The sequence below is a fragment of the Panthera leo genome (assembly GCF_018350215.1).
Source record: "Panthera leo isolate Ple1 chromosome E1 unlocalized genomic scaffold, P.leo_Ple1_pat1.1 chrE1_random_Un_scaffold_50, whole genome shotgun sequence".
Lineage (NCBI taxonomy): Eukaryota > Metazoa > Chordata > Mammalia > Carnivora > Felidae > Panthera > Panthera leo.
Genome location: NW_024962227.1, coordinates 72732 through 87467, shown reverse-complemented (window position 1 = coordinate 87467; position 14736 = coordinate 72732). Strand labels below are relative to the sequence as shown.

Below are 14736 nucleotides of genomic sequence, written 5' to 3'. Positions count from 1 at the left end.
AGTAGAGGTTAAGGAATGAAATAATGGGGCTAAAAATTGGATAAGGAGAAAGAATAAGGACAATTACAAGTAAAAGATTGGAGAAGGGCGAACAGTAGTAAAAAGGAAAATGAAGATAAGGGATAGTTGACAAAGAAAAGGTAAAAACAGAAAGTCAGTCAACGTGGTTGGGGAGATGAGGAAGGCCCAGGACGACATTGAGGAAGAGACTGCCATGTCAAGCAGGAGGCAGAGAACAAACAAGTAAAGGCGATTCTTACAAGATGGTGAAGGTGCCGTTGTAGGTGTCGGGCTCCAGCACGGGCACTCTGCGGAGCCTCTGCTGTAGGCTGAGACCAACACACGACAGGGTCTCATCTTTGCAGGTACAGCGCTCACATATTTTGAGGTCTGTGGTGGCATTCTGTTCTGGTTGCCAAGTTAAAGTTGTGTATGCCTTTTCTGAGGTATACTTTACAAAATGCACCACAGGATGTTGAGTTGTTGGAGGAAAACCTGTCTCAAATGACTCTGGTTGCTGACTTACAGGAATTTCTAGGTCCATAGGTGAAACCGTGACTTCAGTCAGGTTTCGATGTTGACTCTGAACCTGTTTTGGATGTGCAAGTGTCACCTCAAGGTCCTTTGGGGGAGGAGTTGTAGTCTTCTTCAGGGTTGTCGAATGTTCAGCCTCTGTAATAGGTTCTGGAGTTATAGTAAGCTCCACATGACGAAATGGGATGATGGGTGATGCTGGATGCTGACCTTGATCCTTACTTGGAGTTGGAACTGTCACTTCCTGCTGGAATGGATATTGAACTACAACCTCCTTAGGTGGCTCTGGAGGCTGAGTTGGGGTGTCTCGCATGGTTGGAGAAGGTTCAGTCTCCACACTGGATCCTGCAGTTACAGTAAGTTCCAGGTCCATAGGTGGAACTGTGACTTCAGTCAGGTTTGGATGCTGACTCTGAACCTGCTCTGGATGTGCAAGTGTCACCTCAAGGTCCTTTGGAGGAGGAGCTGTAGTCTCCTTCACGGGTGTAGAATGTTCAGCCTCTGTAGTAGGTTCTGGAGTTATGGTAAGCCCCAAGTCCACACGATGAGCTGTGACACTGGGCAATGTTGGTTGCTGACCTTGATCCTTACTTGGAGTAGGAACTGTTGAAATGCCCAGAGTCTAAGAGACCCCCAAAAACGAACCACCAGAGTCCAGAGTCAAAGCTAAGCAGCAAGGGTCATTTATTGCAGGTTCGAACCTGGACCTCTGCGCCCTCGTTGCCGGTGACGCCGAGAGGTCCTGAGAGAGGTTTTTACACCCCTTTTATAGACAGGTACAAACAAGTCATGGGGAAATCAGGAATTTTCCACACTTACAGAGCTGCGATTGGTTGGTGTTTAAAGTTGGACACTTAACAGTATTCGATTGGTTCCTGCCTTTAGGTCAGACCACAACCGGGGGTATGGGTATCACAATGATTGATCAGGAATACACGGATGTGCCAGGCAACAATGATTGATCAGGAGTACACGGATGTGCCAAGTAACAATGGTTGACCAGGAGTACACGGATGTGCCAAGTAACAATGGTTGACCAGGAATATACGGATGTGCCAGGCAACAATGATTGATCAGGAATACATGGGCGCGCCAAGCAATTGTACAGAAGCGGAACAAGCTGGTTAAGCTTGGTTAGGTTTCAGTTTCCCATAACTTAAGCTTTTAAGTTTTAATTTTCTCAGGCCTCTCACTGTCACTTCCTGTTGGGACGGATACTGAACAACCTCCTTAGGTGGCTCTGGAGGCTGGGTTGGGGTCTCTTGCATGGTTAGAGAAGGTTCAGTCTCTGTAGTGGATTCTGGAGTTACGGTAAGCCCTGGGTCCAAAGGTTTAACTGTGACTTTAGTTAAGGTTGGATGCTGAATGTGCTCTGAATGTGGAAATGTCACCTCAAGGTCCTTTGGAGGAGCGGTAGTCTGCTGCAGGGCTGAGGAATGTTTAACATCCGTAGTGGGTTCTGTAGTTACAGTAAGCACCAAGTCCAAAGGCTGAACTGTTACATTCGGCAACCACAGACGCTGAGCTTGATCCTGATCTGGGGTTGGAACTGCTGCCTCTTGATATACTGGAGGTTGAGCTACAAGTTCCTTAGGCGGCTCTGGAGGCTGATCTGGGGTCTCTTGCATGGCTGGAGAAGGTTCAACCTCTGTAGTGGATTCTGGAGTTATGGTAAGCTCCAAGTCCAAAGGCTGAACTGTGACCTCAGTCAAGGTTGGATGGTGAGACTCAACCTGCTCTAGATGTGGAAATGTCACCTCAAGGTCCTTCGGAGGAGCTGTAGTTTTCTTCAGGACTGTAGAAGTTTTAACCTCCACAGTGGGCTCTGGAGTTATGGTAAGCTCCAGGTCCAAAGGTCGAACTGTTATATTGGGGAGTGATGAATGCTGAGCTTGATTCTGACCTGGTGTCAGAACAGTCTGCTCCTGATATACTGGAGGTTGAGCTCCAATAACCTCCTCAGGTGGCTTTGGAGGCTGAATTGGAGTCTCCTGCATAGGTAGAGGAAGTTCAATCTCCTTATTGAATTCTGGAGTTATAGTAAGCCCCAGGTCCAAATGTTGAGTTGTGGCCTTATTCAAGGTTGAATGCTGAACCTGAACCTGCTCTAGATGTGCAAATGTTACCTCAAGGTCCTTTGGAGGAGCTGTGGTTTTCTTCAGGGCTGTAGAAGCTTTAACCTCCATAGGGGGTTCTGGAGTTATGGTAAGCTCTAGGTCCAAAGGCTGAACTGTTACATTAGGTGACGATGGATGACGAGCTTGATCCAGACCTGGAGTTGGAAATGTCACCTCCTGAAACAGTGGAGGCTGAACTACAACCTCCTTAGGTGGCTCTGAAGGGTGACCTGGGATCTCTTGCGTGGTTGCAGTTTCAACCTCTGTAGTGGGTTCTGGAGTTATGGTCAGTTCCAGGTCTAAAGGCTGAACTCTGACTTCAGTCAAATTTGGATGCTGAGCCTGGACCTGCTCTGGATGTGGAGGTGTCACCTCAGTGTCCTCTGGAGGAGCTAGAGTCTGCTGCATGATTGTAGACTGCTCAGCCTCCACAGTAGGTTCTGGAGTTACAGTAAGCTCCAGGTCAGCAGGCTGAACAGTAACATTGGGCAAGTTTGGATGCTGAGCTTGCTCTTGTCCTAGAGGTGGAGCTGTCACCTCATTATGGACTGGAGGTTGTGCTACAACCTCCTCAGGTGGCTCTGGAGGCTGAACTGGGACCTCCTGCTGGGCTGGAGGAGTTTCTGCCTCCTTAGAGGGCTCCGGAGGTTGAGTTGGAGACTGCTGCAGAATTGGAGATGGTTCTACCTTCTCAGGGGCCTCTGAAGGCTGAGCTTGTACCTCCTGTTGTGTTAGAGAAGGTTCTATCTCCTTAAGTGGCTCGAGAGGTAGAGATAGGGTTTCCTGCTGGACTGGAGATGGTTCCACCTTCTCAGGAGGGTCTGAAGGCTGAGGTGGGGCCTCCTGCTGTGTGGAAGGTTCTACCTCCTTAGGGGGCTCAGGGGATACAACTGGGGCTCCCTGCTGAGTTGGAAAAGATTCTGCCTCATTACCGGGCTCTGAAGGCTGAGCTGGGGGCTCCTGAGGTGTGGGAGAAGGTTCCACCTCCTTAGGGGGCTCAGGGGATATAGCTGGGGACTCCTGGAGGACTGGAAACTGAGCTGGGGCCACCTGCTGGGTTGGGGACTCTGCCTCATTAGGGGGCTCTGAAGGCTGAGCTGGGGCCTCCTGCAGTGTGGGAGAAGGTTCTACCTCCTTAGGGGGCTCAGGAGATACAGCTGGGGCCTGCTGGGGGACAGGAGACTGAACCAGGGCCTCCTGCGGGGTTGGAGAAGATTCTGCCTCATTAGGGGGCTCTGAAGGCTGAGCTGGGACTTCCTGCTGAACTGGAGATGGTTCTACCTTCTCAGGAGGCTCTGAAGGCTGAGCTGGGGCCAGCTGGGGGACTCCAGACTGAGCTGGGGCCTCCTGTTGGCCTGAAGCAGGGTCCACAGCCTTAGGGGGGTCCGGAGTCTGAGCTAGGACCTCTTGTTGGCCTGGAGAAGACTCATCTTCAGGGGACTCTGGAGACTGGGAAAGATGCTTGGACTGAGCTGGAGCAAATTCGACTTTCTCAGGGGGAATAGGAGATTGAGCAGGGACATCCTGCTGCACTGGAAGATGTTTCACCTCCTTAGTTGCCTGGGGACTTAGGAAAATCCTCAGATCCACAGGTTTACCTGTGATATTAGGCAACACTGGATGCTGATCTTCACCTGGACCTGGAGGTGAGAATGTCACCTCATGCTGTACTGGAGACTGAGCTACAACATCTGTAGAGGACCCTGGAGGCTGAGCTGGATGCTCATACTGAACTGGAAAAGACTCGACCCCCTCATTGGGCTTTGGTTGCTGAGCTGGGACCTCTTGCTGGATTGGAGAAGGTTCTATACTTGCAACAGGCACTTGAGGCAGAGCTGAGCTCTCCTGCTGGCTTGGAGAAAGTTCAATTTCCTCAGGAAAATCTTCGGGTGGAGTTGAGACTTCATGCTGGACTGGAGAAGATTCCACATTTTCAGGGGGCACTGGATGCTGATGTGGGACCTCCTGCTGGATTGGAGAAGGTTCCAACTGCTCAGGGGACACTCCAGACTGAGCTGAGGCCTCTTCTCGGAGTGGAGAAGCTTCAACCTCATTAGTGGATTCTGAGGTCATGGTAACTGAGGAATCCACAGGTTTAACAGTGACATTAGGCAACAGCAGGAGCTGAGCTTGATTCTGACCTTGAGGAAAAACTGTTACCACCTGATGCTCTGGAGAGTGAGCTGGGGCCTCCTGTTGGGTTGGAGAAGGTTCAACCTCACCAGAAGGCTCTGGATGTTGAGCTGTGGCTTCCTGTTGAGTGGCAGAAGGGTTAATTTCCTCAGAGGTCTGTGGATGCTGACTTGGGGCCTCCTGATAGGTTGCAGGTTTAACTTCCCCAAGGGGATTTGGATGCTGAGTTGTGGCCTTTGACTGGGCTGGAGAAGGCTCAGTCCCCTCAAGGGGCTCTGGATACTGAGTTGGGGTCTCTGGTTGGGTTGGAAAAGGCTCACCCTCCTCTGATGCCTGAGGATACTGAGCTGGAGCCTCCTGCTGGGTTGAAGATTCAACCTCCTCAGGGGTCTGTGGATGCTGAGCTGGGGCCTCCTCCTGGGTTGTAGGTGGTTCACTCCCCTCGGAGGCCTGTGGGTGCTGACCCTGGCCCTCCTCCTGGAGAGGGGAAGGTTCACCCTCTTCCTGGGCCTCTGGAAGCTGAGTCGGGGCCTCCTCCTGGGTTGAGGATGATTCACCCTCCTCAGGGGCCTGTGATTGCTGAGCTAGGGCCTCCTGCTGGGTTGTAGAAGGTTCAACTTCTCCAGGATATTCTGGATACTGAACTGGGGTCTCCTGCTGTGTTGGAAGTTTCTCCTGTGTGGTAGATTCTGGAGATTGCGTTGGAGTCTCCTGTTGAACTGGCAAAGATTCAACCTCAGGGGACTGTGGAGGCAGAGTTGGGGCTTCATGCTGGGTTTCAAAAGGTTCCACATTAAGAGGCACTGAGGGCTGAGCTATAGTCTCGTGCCGAACTGCAGAAGGTCCCACCTCTGTAGTGGGTTCTGCAGTCATGGTAAGCTGCACATCTGGAGGTTTCACACTGACATCGGGCAGGTTTAAATGTTGATCATGGTAGTGACCTGGAGGTGAAACTGTCATCTTATGATGCCATAGAGGTTGAGCTGGGTGCTCCTGCTGGGTTGGAGAAGGTTCCACCTCCCTGGAAGGCAGCTCTGGAGGCTGAGCTGGTTGCTCTTGCAGGGTTGCAGAAGATTCTATCTCCCCTGGAGACTGAGCTGGAGTCTCCTGCTGGGTTGAAGATTCTGCCTCATTAAGGAGCTCTGCAAGCTGAGCTAAGGCCTCCTCCTGGGTTGGAGAAAGTTCAGCTTCTCCAAAACGGTCTGGAAGCTGAGCTGGGGGTTCCTGTTTGCTTAGAGAAGGCTTACCTTCCTCAGGAGGCACTGAAGGCTGAGCTGGGGTCTCCTGCTGCCTTAGAGAAGGATCAATCACCCCAGGAGGCTCGGAAGGCTGACCTGGGGTCTCCTGCTCACTTGAAGGCTCAACCTCCTCTGGAGGCTTACCCGAGGTCTCTTGCTGGGTTAGAGAAAGTTCTGCTTCCTCAGTATGTTCAAGAGGCTGAGGTGGGGCCTCTTGCTGGGCTATAGAAGATTCAACACCTTTATCAGGCCCTGGAGTTGTGGTAAATTCCACATCTAAAGGCTTACCTATAACCCTGGGAAACATTAAATAATCTGGATACTGACCTAGAGGTAGAGATGTCACCTCATCACTTACTGCAAGTTGAGTTAAATACTCGATAGGGAACTCTGGAACTAGAGTTGGGGCCTCCTGCTGGACTGGGGTAGGTTCAACCTCCTCGAGGCGCTCTGCAGGCTGAGGAGGGGCCTCCTGCTGGACTGGGGTAGGTTCAACCTCCTCGAGGCGCTCTGCAGGCTGAGCAGGGGCCTCCTGCTGGACTGGGGTAGGTCCAGCCTCCTCAGGGTGCTCCGCAGGCTGAGTTAGAGTTATGGTAAGATCCAGAGGTTTAACAGTGACATTGGGGAAGCTTGGCTTCTGAGCTTCACTCTGACTTGGAGATAGCACATTTACTTCATGATGTGCTAACAGTTGAGATATGATGTCCTTAGATGGCTCTGGAGGCTGAGCAGGGGCCTCCTGGGGGGTTGGAGAAGGTTCCACTTCCTCGGGGGCCTCTGTAGGGTGAGCTGAGGCTTCCTGCTGGACTGAAGAAGGTTCGACCTCTTCAGGGGTACTTGAAGGCTCAGCTGGGGCCTCTTGTGGGTTTGCTGAATTTCCATCCTTAAGGGACTCTGGACGCTGAGATGGAGCCTCCTGCTCAAGTAGAGATGTTTCTGTCTCTTCAGAGGGCTCTGGATGCTGAGCCTGAGCCTCCCCTTGGGGCAAAAAAGATTCAGCTTCCTCAGGGGACTCTAGATGATTTGGGGTCTTCTGTAAGGGTGGAGGAATTTCAGCCTCCTCAGAGAAGTTTGGAAGTTGATCTGGTCCTGTTATGCCCAGACTTCGTGATCCCCAAAGACCACTAGGGAGCCGAGTCCGATGCAAAAGCAAAAGAACCTTTATTCGAGCTAGCTCGAGCTCAATCCCCTACCTGCACCGACGCAGCGGTGAGATACCAGGGAGAGAGAGCGACTTTCAAAAGCACAAAAGTTTTATAGGGGTCTAGGGGCAGTTGGTGAGGTAATGGCTGTGGCCTCAGCCGATTGGTTGGGGAAGGGTCGGAGTCCTGTTACGCAGGTCGCTGGGCGTGTTTTGATCAGAAAGTTTGAACGGGTGAGCGGAAGGTTACTCAAGGGGAGGAGGCGCAGTCTGAGGTTTCTGTGAATTTCCCGGAAAAGGGGTCATGTCGGGGACATAGTCACTCAAGGTGGAGAACACAGAACAAGATGGAGTCAGCCGGCGTAGGCCCGCCCTTTCAGTCCCCCTGGGAAACCCATAGGTAGGTTCTCCTCAGGATACAGGAGACCCATATTGGAATCTAAATAATCATCCTGCAGCTGTTGTTGTAGGTGCTCTTTATTTGCAAAATGGTTTGGAGTTCTAACAACTTTGGCAAGCCTTCGATGCTGAGCTAGATCTTTCTTCAGGTTTAGGGGTGAAACAATAAACTTTGTTGGCTTTGAACTCTGACTATCCAGAGATGGAACAAGTATTTCAAATGACTGGTGATCTTCGGCCTGATCTAAACCTACAGTTTTAGGAGGTTCCGGAAGATGGCGGCGTAGGAGGACGCGGGACTCACAGCGCGTCCTGCCGATCACTTAGATTCCACCTACACCTGCCTAAAGAACCCAGAAAACCGCCAGAGGATTAGCAGAAGGGAGTCTCCAGAGTCAAGCGCAGACTAGAGGCCCACGGAAGAGGGTAAGAAGGGCGGCGAGGCAGTGCGCGCTCCACGGACTGGCAGGAGGGAGCCGGGGCGGAGGGGCGGCTCGCCGGCCAAGCAGAGCCCCCGAGTCTGGCTGGCAAAAGCCGAGGGGCCGGACGGACTGTGTTCCGAAAGCAAGCGCGACTTAGCGTCTGGGAGGTCATAAGTTAACAGCTCTGCTCGGAAAGCGGGAAGGCTGGAGGACAAAGGGAGGGAGAGCTGCTGAGCCCCCGGACGGCAGAGCTCAGCTTGGCGGGGAACAAAGGCGCCAGCGCCATCTCCCCCGCCCATCCCCCAGCCAAAATCCCAAAGGGAACCAGTTCCTGCCAGGGAACTTGCTCGCTCCGCGCAAACACCCAACTCTGTGCTTCTGCGGAGCCAAACCTCCGGCAGCGGATCTGACTCCCTCCCGCTGCCACAGGGCTCCTCCTGAAGTGGATCACCTAAGGAGAAGCGAGCTAAGCCTGCCCCTCCAGCCCCCGTGCACCTTGCCTACCCACCCCAGCTAATACGCCAGATCCCCAGCAACACAAGCCTGGCAGTGTGCAAGTAGCCCAGACGGGACACGCCACCCCACAGTGAATCCCGCCCCTAAGAGAGGGGAAGAGAAGGCACACACCAGTCTGACTGTGACCCCAGCGGTGGGCTGGGGGCAGACATCGGGTCGGACTGCGGCCCCGCCCACTAACTCCAGTTATACACCACAGCACAGGGGAAGTGCCCTGCAGGTCCTCACCACCCAGGGACTCTCCAAAATGACCAAACGGAAGAATTCCCCTCAGAAGAATCTCCAGGAAATAACAACAGCTAATGAACTGATCAAAAAGGATTTAAATAATATAACAGAAAGTGAATTTAGAATAATAGTCATAAAATTAATCGCTGGGCTTGACAACAGTATATAGGACAGCAGAGAATCTCTTGCCACAAAGATCGAGGGACTAAGGAACAGTCACGAGGAGCTGAAAAACGCTTTAAACGAAATGCAAAACAAAATGGAAACCACGATGGCTCGGCTTGAAGAGGCAGAGGAGAGAATAGGTGAACTAGAAGATAAAGTTATGGAGAAAGAGGAAGCTGAAAGAAAGAGAGATAAAAAAATCCAGGAGTATGAGGGGAAAATTAGAGAACTAAGTGATACACTAAAAAAAAAATAATATACGCATAATTGGTATCCCAGAGGAGGAAGAGAGAGGGAAAGGTGCTGAAGGGGTACTTGAACAAATTATAGCTGAGAACTTCCCTGAACTGGGGAAGGAAAAAGGCATTGAAATCCAAGAGGCACAGAGAACTCCCTTCAGACGTAACTTGAATCGATCTTCTGCACGACATATCATAGTGAAACTGGCAAAATACAAGGATAAAGAGAAAATTCTGAAAGCAGCAAGGGATAAACGTGCCCTCACATATAAAGGGAGACCTATAAGACTCGTGACTGATCTCTCCTTTGAAACTTGGCAGGCCAGAAAGGCTTGGCACGATATCTACAGTGTGCTAAACAGAAAAAATATGCAGCCGAGAATCCTTTATCCAGCAAGTCTGTCATTTAGAATAGAAGGAGAGATAAAGGTCTTCCCAAACAAACAAAAACTGAAGGAATTTGTCACCACGAAACCAGCCCTACAAGAGATCCTAAGGGGGATCCTGTGAGACAAAGTACCAGAGACATCACTACAAGCATAAAACATACAGACATCACAATGACTCTAAACCCATATCTTTCTATAATAACACTGAATGTAAATGGATTAAATGCGCCAACTAAAAGACATAGGGTATCAGAATGGATAAAAAAGCAAGACCCATCTATTTGCTGTCTACAAGAGACTCATTTTAGATCTGAGGACACCTTTAGATTGAGAGTGAGGGGATGGAGAACTATTTATCATGCTCCTGGAAGCCAAAAGAAAGCTGGAGTAGCCATACTTATATCAGACAAACTAGACTTTAAATTAAAGGCTGTAACAAGAGATGAAGAAGGGCATTATATAATAATCACAGGGTCTATCCACCAGGAAGAGCTAACTATTATAAATGTCTATGCGCCAAATACCCGAGCCCCCAGATATATAAAACAATTACTCATAAACATAAGCAACCTTATTGATAAGAATGTGGTCATTGCAGGCGACTTTAACACCCCACTTACAGAAATGGATAGATCATCTAGACACACAGTCAATAAAGAAACAAGGGCCCTGAATGATACATTGGATCAGATGGACTTGACAGATATATTTAGAACTCTGCATCCCAAAGCAACAGAATATACTTTCTTCTCGAGTGCACATGGAACATTCTCCAAGATAGATCATATACTGGGTCACAAAACAGCCCTTCATAAGTTTACAAGAATTGAAATTATACCATGCATACTTTCAGACCACAATGCTATGAAGCTTGAAATCAACCACAGGAAAAAGTCTGGAAAACCTCCAAAAGCATGGAGGTTAAAGAACACCCTACTAACGAATGAGTGGGTCAACCAGGCAATTAGAGAAGAAATTAAAATATATATGGAAACAAACGAAAATGAAAATACAACAATCCAAACGCTTTGGGATGCAGCGAAGGCAGTCCTGAGAGGAAAATACATTGCAATCCAGGCCTATCTCAAGAAACAAGAAAAATCCCAAATACAAAATCTAACAGCACACCTAAAGGAAATAGAAGCAGAACAGCAAAGGCAGCCTAAACCCAGCAGAAGAAGAGAAATAATAAAGATCAGAGCAGAAATAAACAATATAGAATCTAAAAAAACTGTAGAGCAGATCAACGAAACCAAGAGTTGGTTTTTTGAAAAAATAAACAAAATTGACAAACCTCTAGCCAGGCTTCTCAAAAAGAAAAGGGAGATGACCCAAATAGATAAAATCATGAATGAAAATGGAATGATTACAACCAATCCCTCAGAGATACAAACAATTATCAGGGAATACTATGAAAAATTATATGCCAGCAAATTGGACAACCTGGAAGAAATGGACAAATTTCTAAACACCCACACTCTTCCAAAACTCAATCAGGAGGAAATAGAAAGCTTGAACAGACCCATAACCAGCGAAGAAATTGAATCGGTTATCAAAAATCTCCCAACAAATAAGAGTCCAGGACCAGACGGCTTCCCAGGGGAGTTCTACCAGACATTTAAAGCAGAGATAATACCTATCCTTCTCAAGCTATTCCAAGAAATAGAAAGGGAAGGAAAACTTCCAGACTCATTCTATGAAGCCAGTATTACTTTGATTCCTAAACCAGACAGAGACCCAGTAAAAAAAGAGAACTACAGGCCAATATCCCTGATGAATATGGATGCAAAAATTCTTAATAAGATACTAGCAAATCGAATTCAACAGCATATAAAAAGAATTATTCACCATGATCAAGTGGGATTCATTCCTGGGATGCAGGGCTGGTTCAACATTCGCAAATCGATCAACGTGATACATCACATTAACAAAAAAAAAGAGAAGAACCATATGATCCTGTCAATCGATGCAGAAAAGGCCTTTGACAAAATCCAGCACCCTTTCTTAATAAAAACCCTTGAGAAAATCGGGATAGAAGGAACATACTTAAAGATCATAAAGGCCATTTATGAAAAGCCCACAGCTAACATCATCCTCAACGGGGAAAAACTGAGAGCTTTTTCCCTGAGATCAGGAACACGACAGGGATGCCCACTGTCACCGCTGTTGTTTAATATAGTGCTGGAAGTTCTAGCATCAGCAATCAGACAACAAAAGGAAATCAAAGGCATCAAAATTGGCAAAGATGAAGTCAAGCTTTCGCTTTTTGCAGATGACATGATATTATACATGGAAAATCCGATAGACTCCACCAAAAGTCTGCTAGAACTGATACATGAATTCAGCAAAGTTGCAGGATACAAAATCAATGTGCAGAAATCAGTTGCATTCTTATACACTAACAATGAAGCAACAGAAAGACAAATGAAGAAACTGATCCCATTCACAATTGCACCAAGAAGCATAAAATACCTAGGAATAAATCTAACCAAAGATGTAAAAGATCTGTATGCTGAAAACTATAGAAAGCTTATGCAGGTAATTGAAGAAGATATAAAGAAATGGAAAGACATTCCGTGCTCATGGATTGGAAGAATAAATATTGTCAAAATGTCAATACTACCCAAAGCTATCTACACATTCAATGCAATCCCAATCAAAATTGCACCAGCATTCTTCTCGAAACTAGAACAAGCAATCCTAAAATTCATATGGAACCACAAAAGGCCCCGAATAGCCAAAGTAATTTTGAAGAAGAAGACCAAAGCAGGAGGCATCACAATCCCAGACTTTAGCCTCTACTACAAAGCTGTCATCATCAAGACAGCATGGTATTGGCATAAAAACAGACACATAGACCAATGGAATAGAATAGAAACCCCAGAACTAGACCCACAAACGTATGGCCAACTCATCTTTGACAAAGCAGGAAAGAACATCCAATGGAAAAAAGACAGTCTCTTTAACAAATGGTGCTGGGAGAACTGGACAGCAACATGCAGAAGGTTGAAACTAGACCACTTTCTCACACCATTCACAAAAATAAACTCAAAATGGATAAAGGACCTGAATGTGAGACAGGAAACCATCAAAACCTTAGAGGAGAAAGCAGGAAAAGACCTCTCTGACCTCAGCCGTAGCAATCTCTTACTCGGCACATCCCCAAAGGCAAGGGAATTAAAAGCAAAAGTGAATTACTGGGACCTTATGAAGATAAAAAGCTTCTGCACAGCAAAGGAAACAACCAACAAAACTAAAAGGCAACCAACGGAATGGGAAAAGATATTTGCAAATGACACATCGGACAAAGGGCTAGTATCCAAAATCTATAAAGAGCTCATCAAACTCCACACCCGAAAAACAAATAACCCAGTGAAGAAATGGGCAGAAAACATGAATAGACACTTCTCTAAAGAAGACATCCGGATGGCCAACAGGCACATGAAAAGATGTTCAACGTCGCTCCTTATCAGGGAAATACAAATCAAAACCACACTCAGATACCACCTCACGCCAGTCAGAGTGGCCAAAATGAACAAATCAGGAGACTATAGATGCTGGAGAGGATGTGGAGAAACAGGAACCCTCTTGCACTGTTGGTGGGAATGCAAATTGGTGCAGCCGCTCTGGAAAGCAGTGTGGAGGTTCCTCAGAAAATTAAAAATAGACCTACCCTATGACCCAGCACTAGCACTGCTAGGAATTTATCCAAGGGATACAGGAGTACTGATGCATAGGGGCACCTGTACCCCAATGTTTATAGCGGCACTGTCAACAATAGCCAAATTATGGAAAGAGCCTAAATGTCCATCAACTGATGAATGGATAAAGAAATTGTGGTTTAGGGGCGCCTGGGTGGCGCAGTCGGTTAAGCGTCCGACTTCAGCCAGGTCACGATCTCGCGGTCTGTGAGTTTGAGCCCTGCGTCAGGCTCTGGGCTGATGGCTCGGAGCCTGGAGCCTGTTTCCGATTCTGTGTCTCCCTCTCTCTCTGCCCCTCCCCCGTTCATGCTCTGTCTTTCTCTGTCCCAAAAATAAATAAAAAAAGTTGAAAAAAAAAAAAATTAAAAAAAAAAAAAAAAAAAAAAAAAATTGTGGTTTATATACACAATGGAATACTACGTGGCAATGAGAAAAAATGAAATATGGCCTTTTGTAGCAACATGGATGGAACTGGAGAGTGTGATGCTAAGTGAAATAAGCCATACAGAGAAAGACAGATACCATATGGTTTCACTCTTATGTGGATCCTGAGAGACTTAACAGAAACCCATGGGGGAGGGGAAGGAAAAAAAAAAAAAAAAAAAAAAAAGAGGTTAGAGTGGGAGAGAGCCAAAGCATAAGAGACTGTTAAAAACTGAGAACAAACTGAGGGTTGATGGGGGGTGGGAGGGAGGGCAGGGTGGGTGATGGGTATTGAGGAGGGCACCTTTTGGGATGAGCACTGGGTGTTGTATGGAAACCAATTTGACAGTAAATTTCATATATTAAAAAATAAAAAAAATAATAAAAAAAAAATAAACCTACAGTTTTAGTCTTACTTTTGAGTTGAGGAGGCGGAGCTATGGTCTGATTCTGATCCCAACCTGGCACTGGAACCACCTCTGGGAGCCTTTGATGCTGGGTTAGCTGGTCATTCAGATCCTCATCTGGCCCTGGGGGTAGTTCTCCAAACGAAACCGTGTCCAGGAATGGAACCAAAGTCTCGGTCAACTCCTTAGGCGGGGCCAACATCTGGGCTGGAGCAGAGGACCCCGGGTAATTAAAGCCCCCCGGCTCAGCTGGGCGTGTAAGTGCCTGGGGCGATTCGGGCGGGGGATCAGAGGAGCGAGAAGACCAGGGCTCAGCCGCCTCCAGGGGGTCGGAAGTCAGCTGGGCAGGGTCCAGGGCCCACTCCGGAGGCTGAGCTGCCTGGACCAGCAGCCACAACGGTTGCCACATAAAGAGAAGCAGTGGGGCCAACAGGCGCAGCCGGGACATGACACGCGGAGGCTCCGGGGCGCAGCGACCCAGGCGAGTGGGGTACTGGCGCTGGGCCCTGAGCGGGAGCCAAACCATTATGGCAGCCCCGTGATGCGCACGCGCAGTTAGCAACTGTGCGCCCTCCCCGCCCACGTCCCACCCTTAATGACATCTTTATTTACGCCACCTTTATTAGCTCCCTGGAGATGGGCTCCGCACCAGCAGAGCGGGCCCTCTTCCCAGAATCACTTGGG

At 48.3% G+C, this 14736-nt stretch overlaps 3 protein-coding genes and 2 long non-coding RNA genes across 8 annotated transcripts in view; 2 read left to right on the top strand and 3 right to left on the bottom strand.

Annotated features, from left to right (window-relative positions):
• The window catches only part of LOC122212774 (leucine-rich repeat-containing protein 37A2-like), a 158731-nt gene that overhangs the window by 75105 nt on the left and 68890 nt on the right, over positions 1 to 14736 (bottom strand). The gene's annotated exons all lie outside the window — the stretch shown is intronic.
• LOC122212778 overlaps positions 1 to 14736 on the top strand; it is a 152277-nt gene that overhangs the window by 90468 nt on the left and 47073 nt on the right. The window lies entirely within an intron of this gene.
• LOC122212773 (RAD52 motif-containing protein 1-like) overlaps positions 1 to 14736 on the bottom strand; it is a 29390-nt gene that overhangs the window by 578 nt on the left and 14076 nt on the right. The window contains exon 6 of one of the 2 annotated variants that reach the window (XM_042926738.1): positions 14175 to 14259. The exons of the other annotated variant lie outside the window; for it this stretch is intronic. Coding sequence (XP_042782672.1) covers positions 14230 to 14259 — 30 coding nt within the window. The 3' untranslated portion in view covers positions 14175 to 14229. Of the gene's footprint in view, positions 1 to 14174; positions 14260 to 14736 lie in introns of those variants that run through there. 2 annotated transcript variants of the gene reach the window in all.
• LOC122212775 overlaps positions 1 to 14736 on the top strand; it is a 69170-nt gene that overhangs the window by 45706 nt on the left and 8728 nt on the right. The window lies entirely within an intron of this gene.
• On the bottom strand, positions 1659 to 14615 carry LOC122212771 (titin-like). 2 transcript variants are annotated; one of them, XM_042926725.1, is made up of 5 exons: positions 14044 to 14615; positions 7546 to 7812; positions 6492 to 7111; positions 2913 to 6431; positions 1659 to 1820 (listed from the first exon to the last, which is right to left on the bottom strand). In XM_042926725.1, exons 1-5 carry the CDS (start codon positions 14576 to 14578, stop codon positions 1659 to 1661), a joined length of 5103 nt encoding a protein of 1700 aa, XP_042782659.1. In that variant the 5' UTR covers positions 14579 to 14615. The 2 variants fall into 2 exon arrangements, with proteins under 2 accessions (XP_042782659.1, XP_042782658.1); XM_042926724.1 differs by having other exon boundaries at positions 2913 to 7111.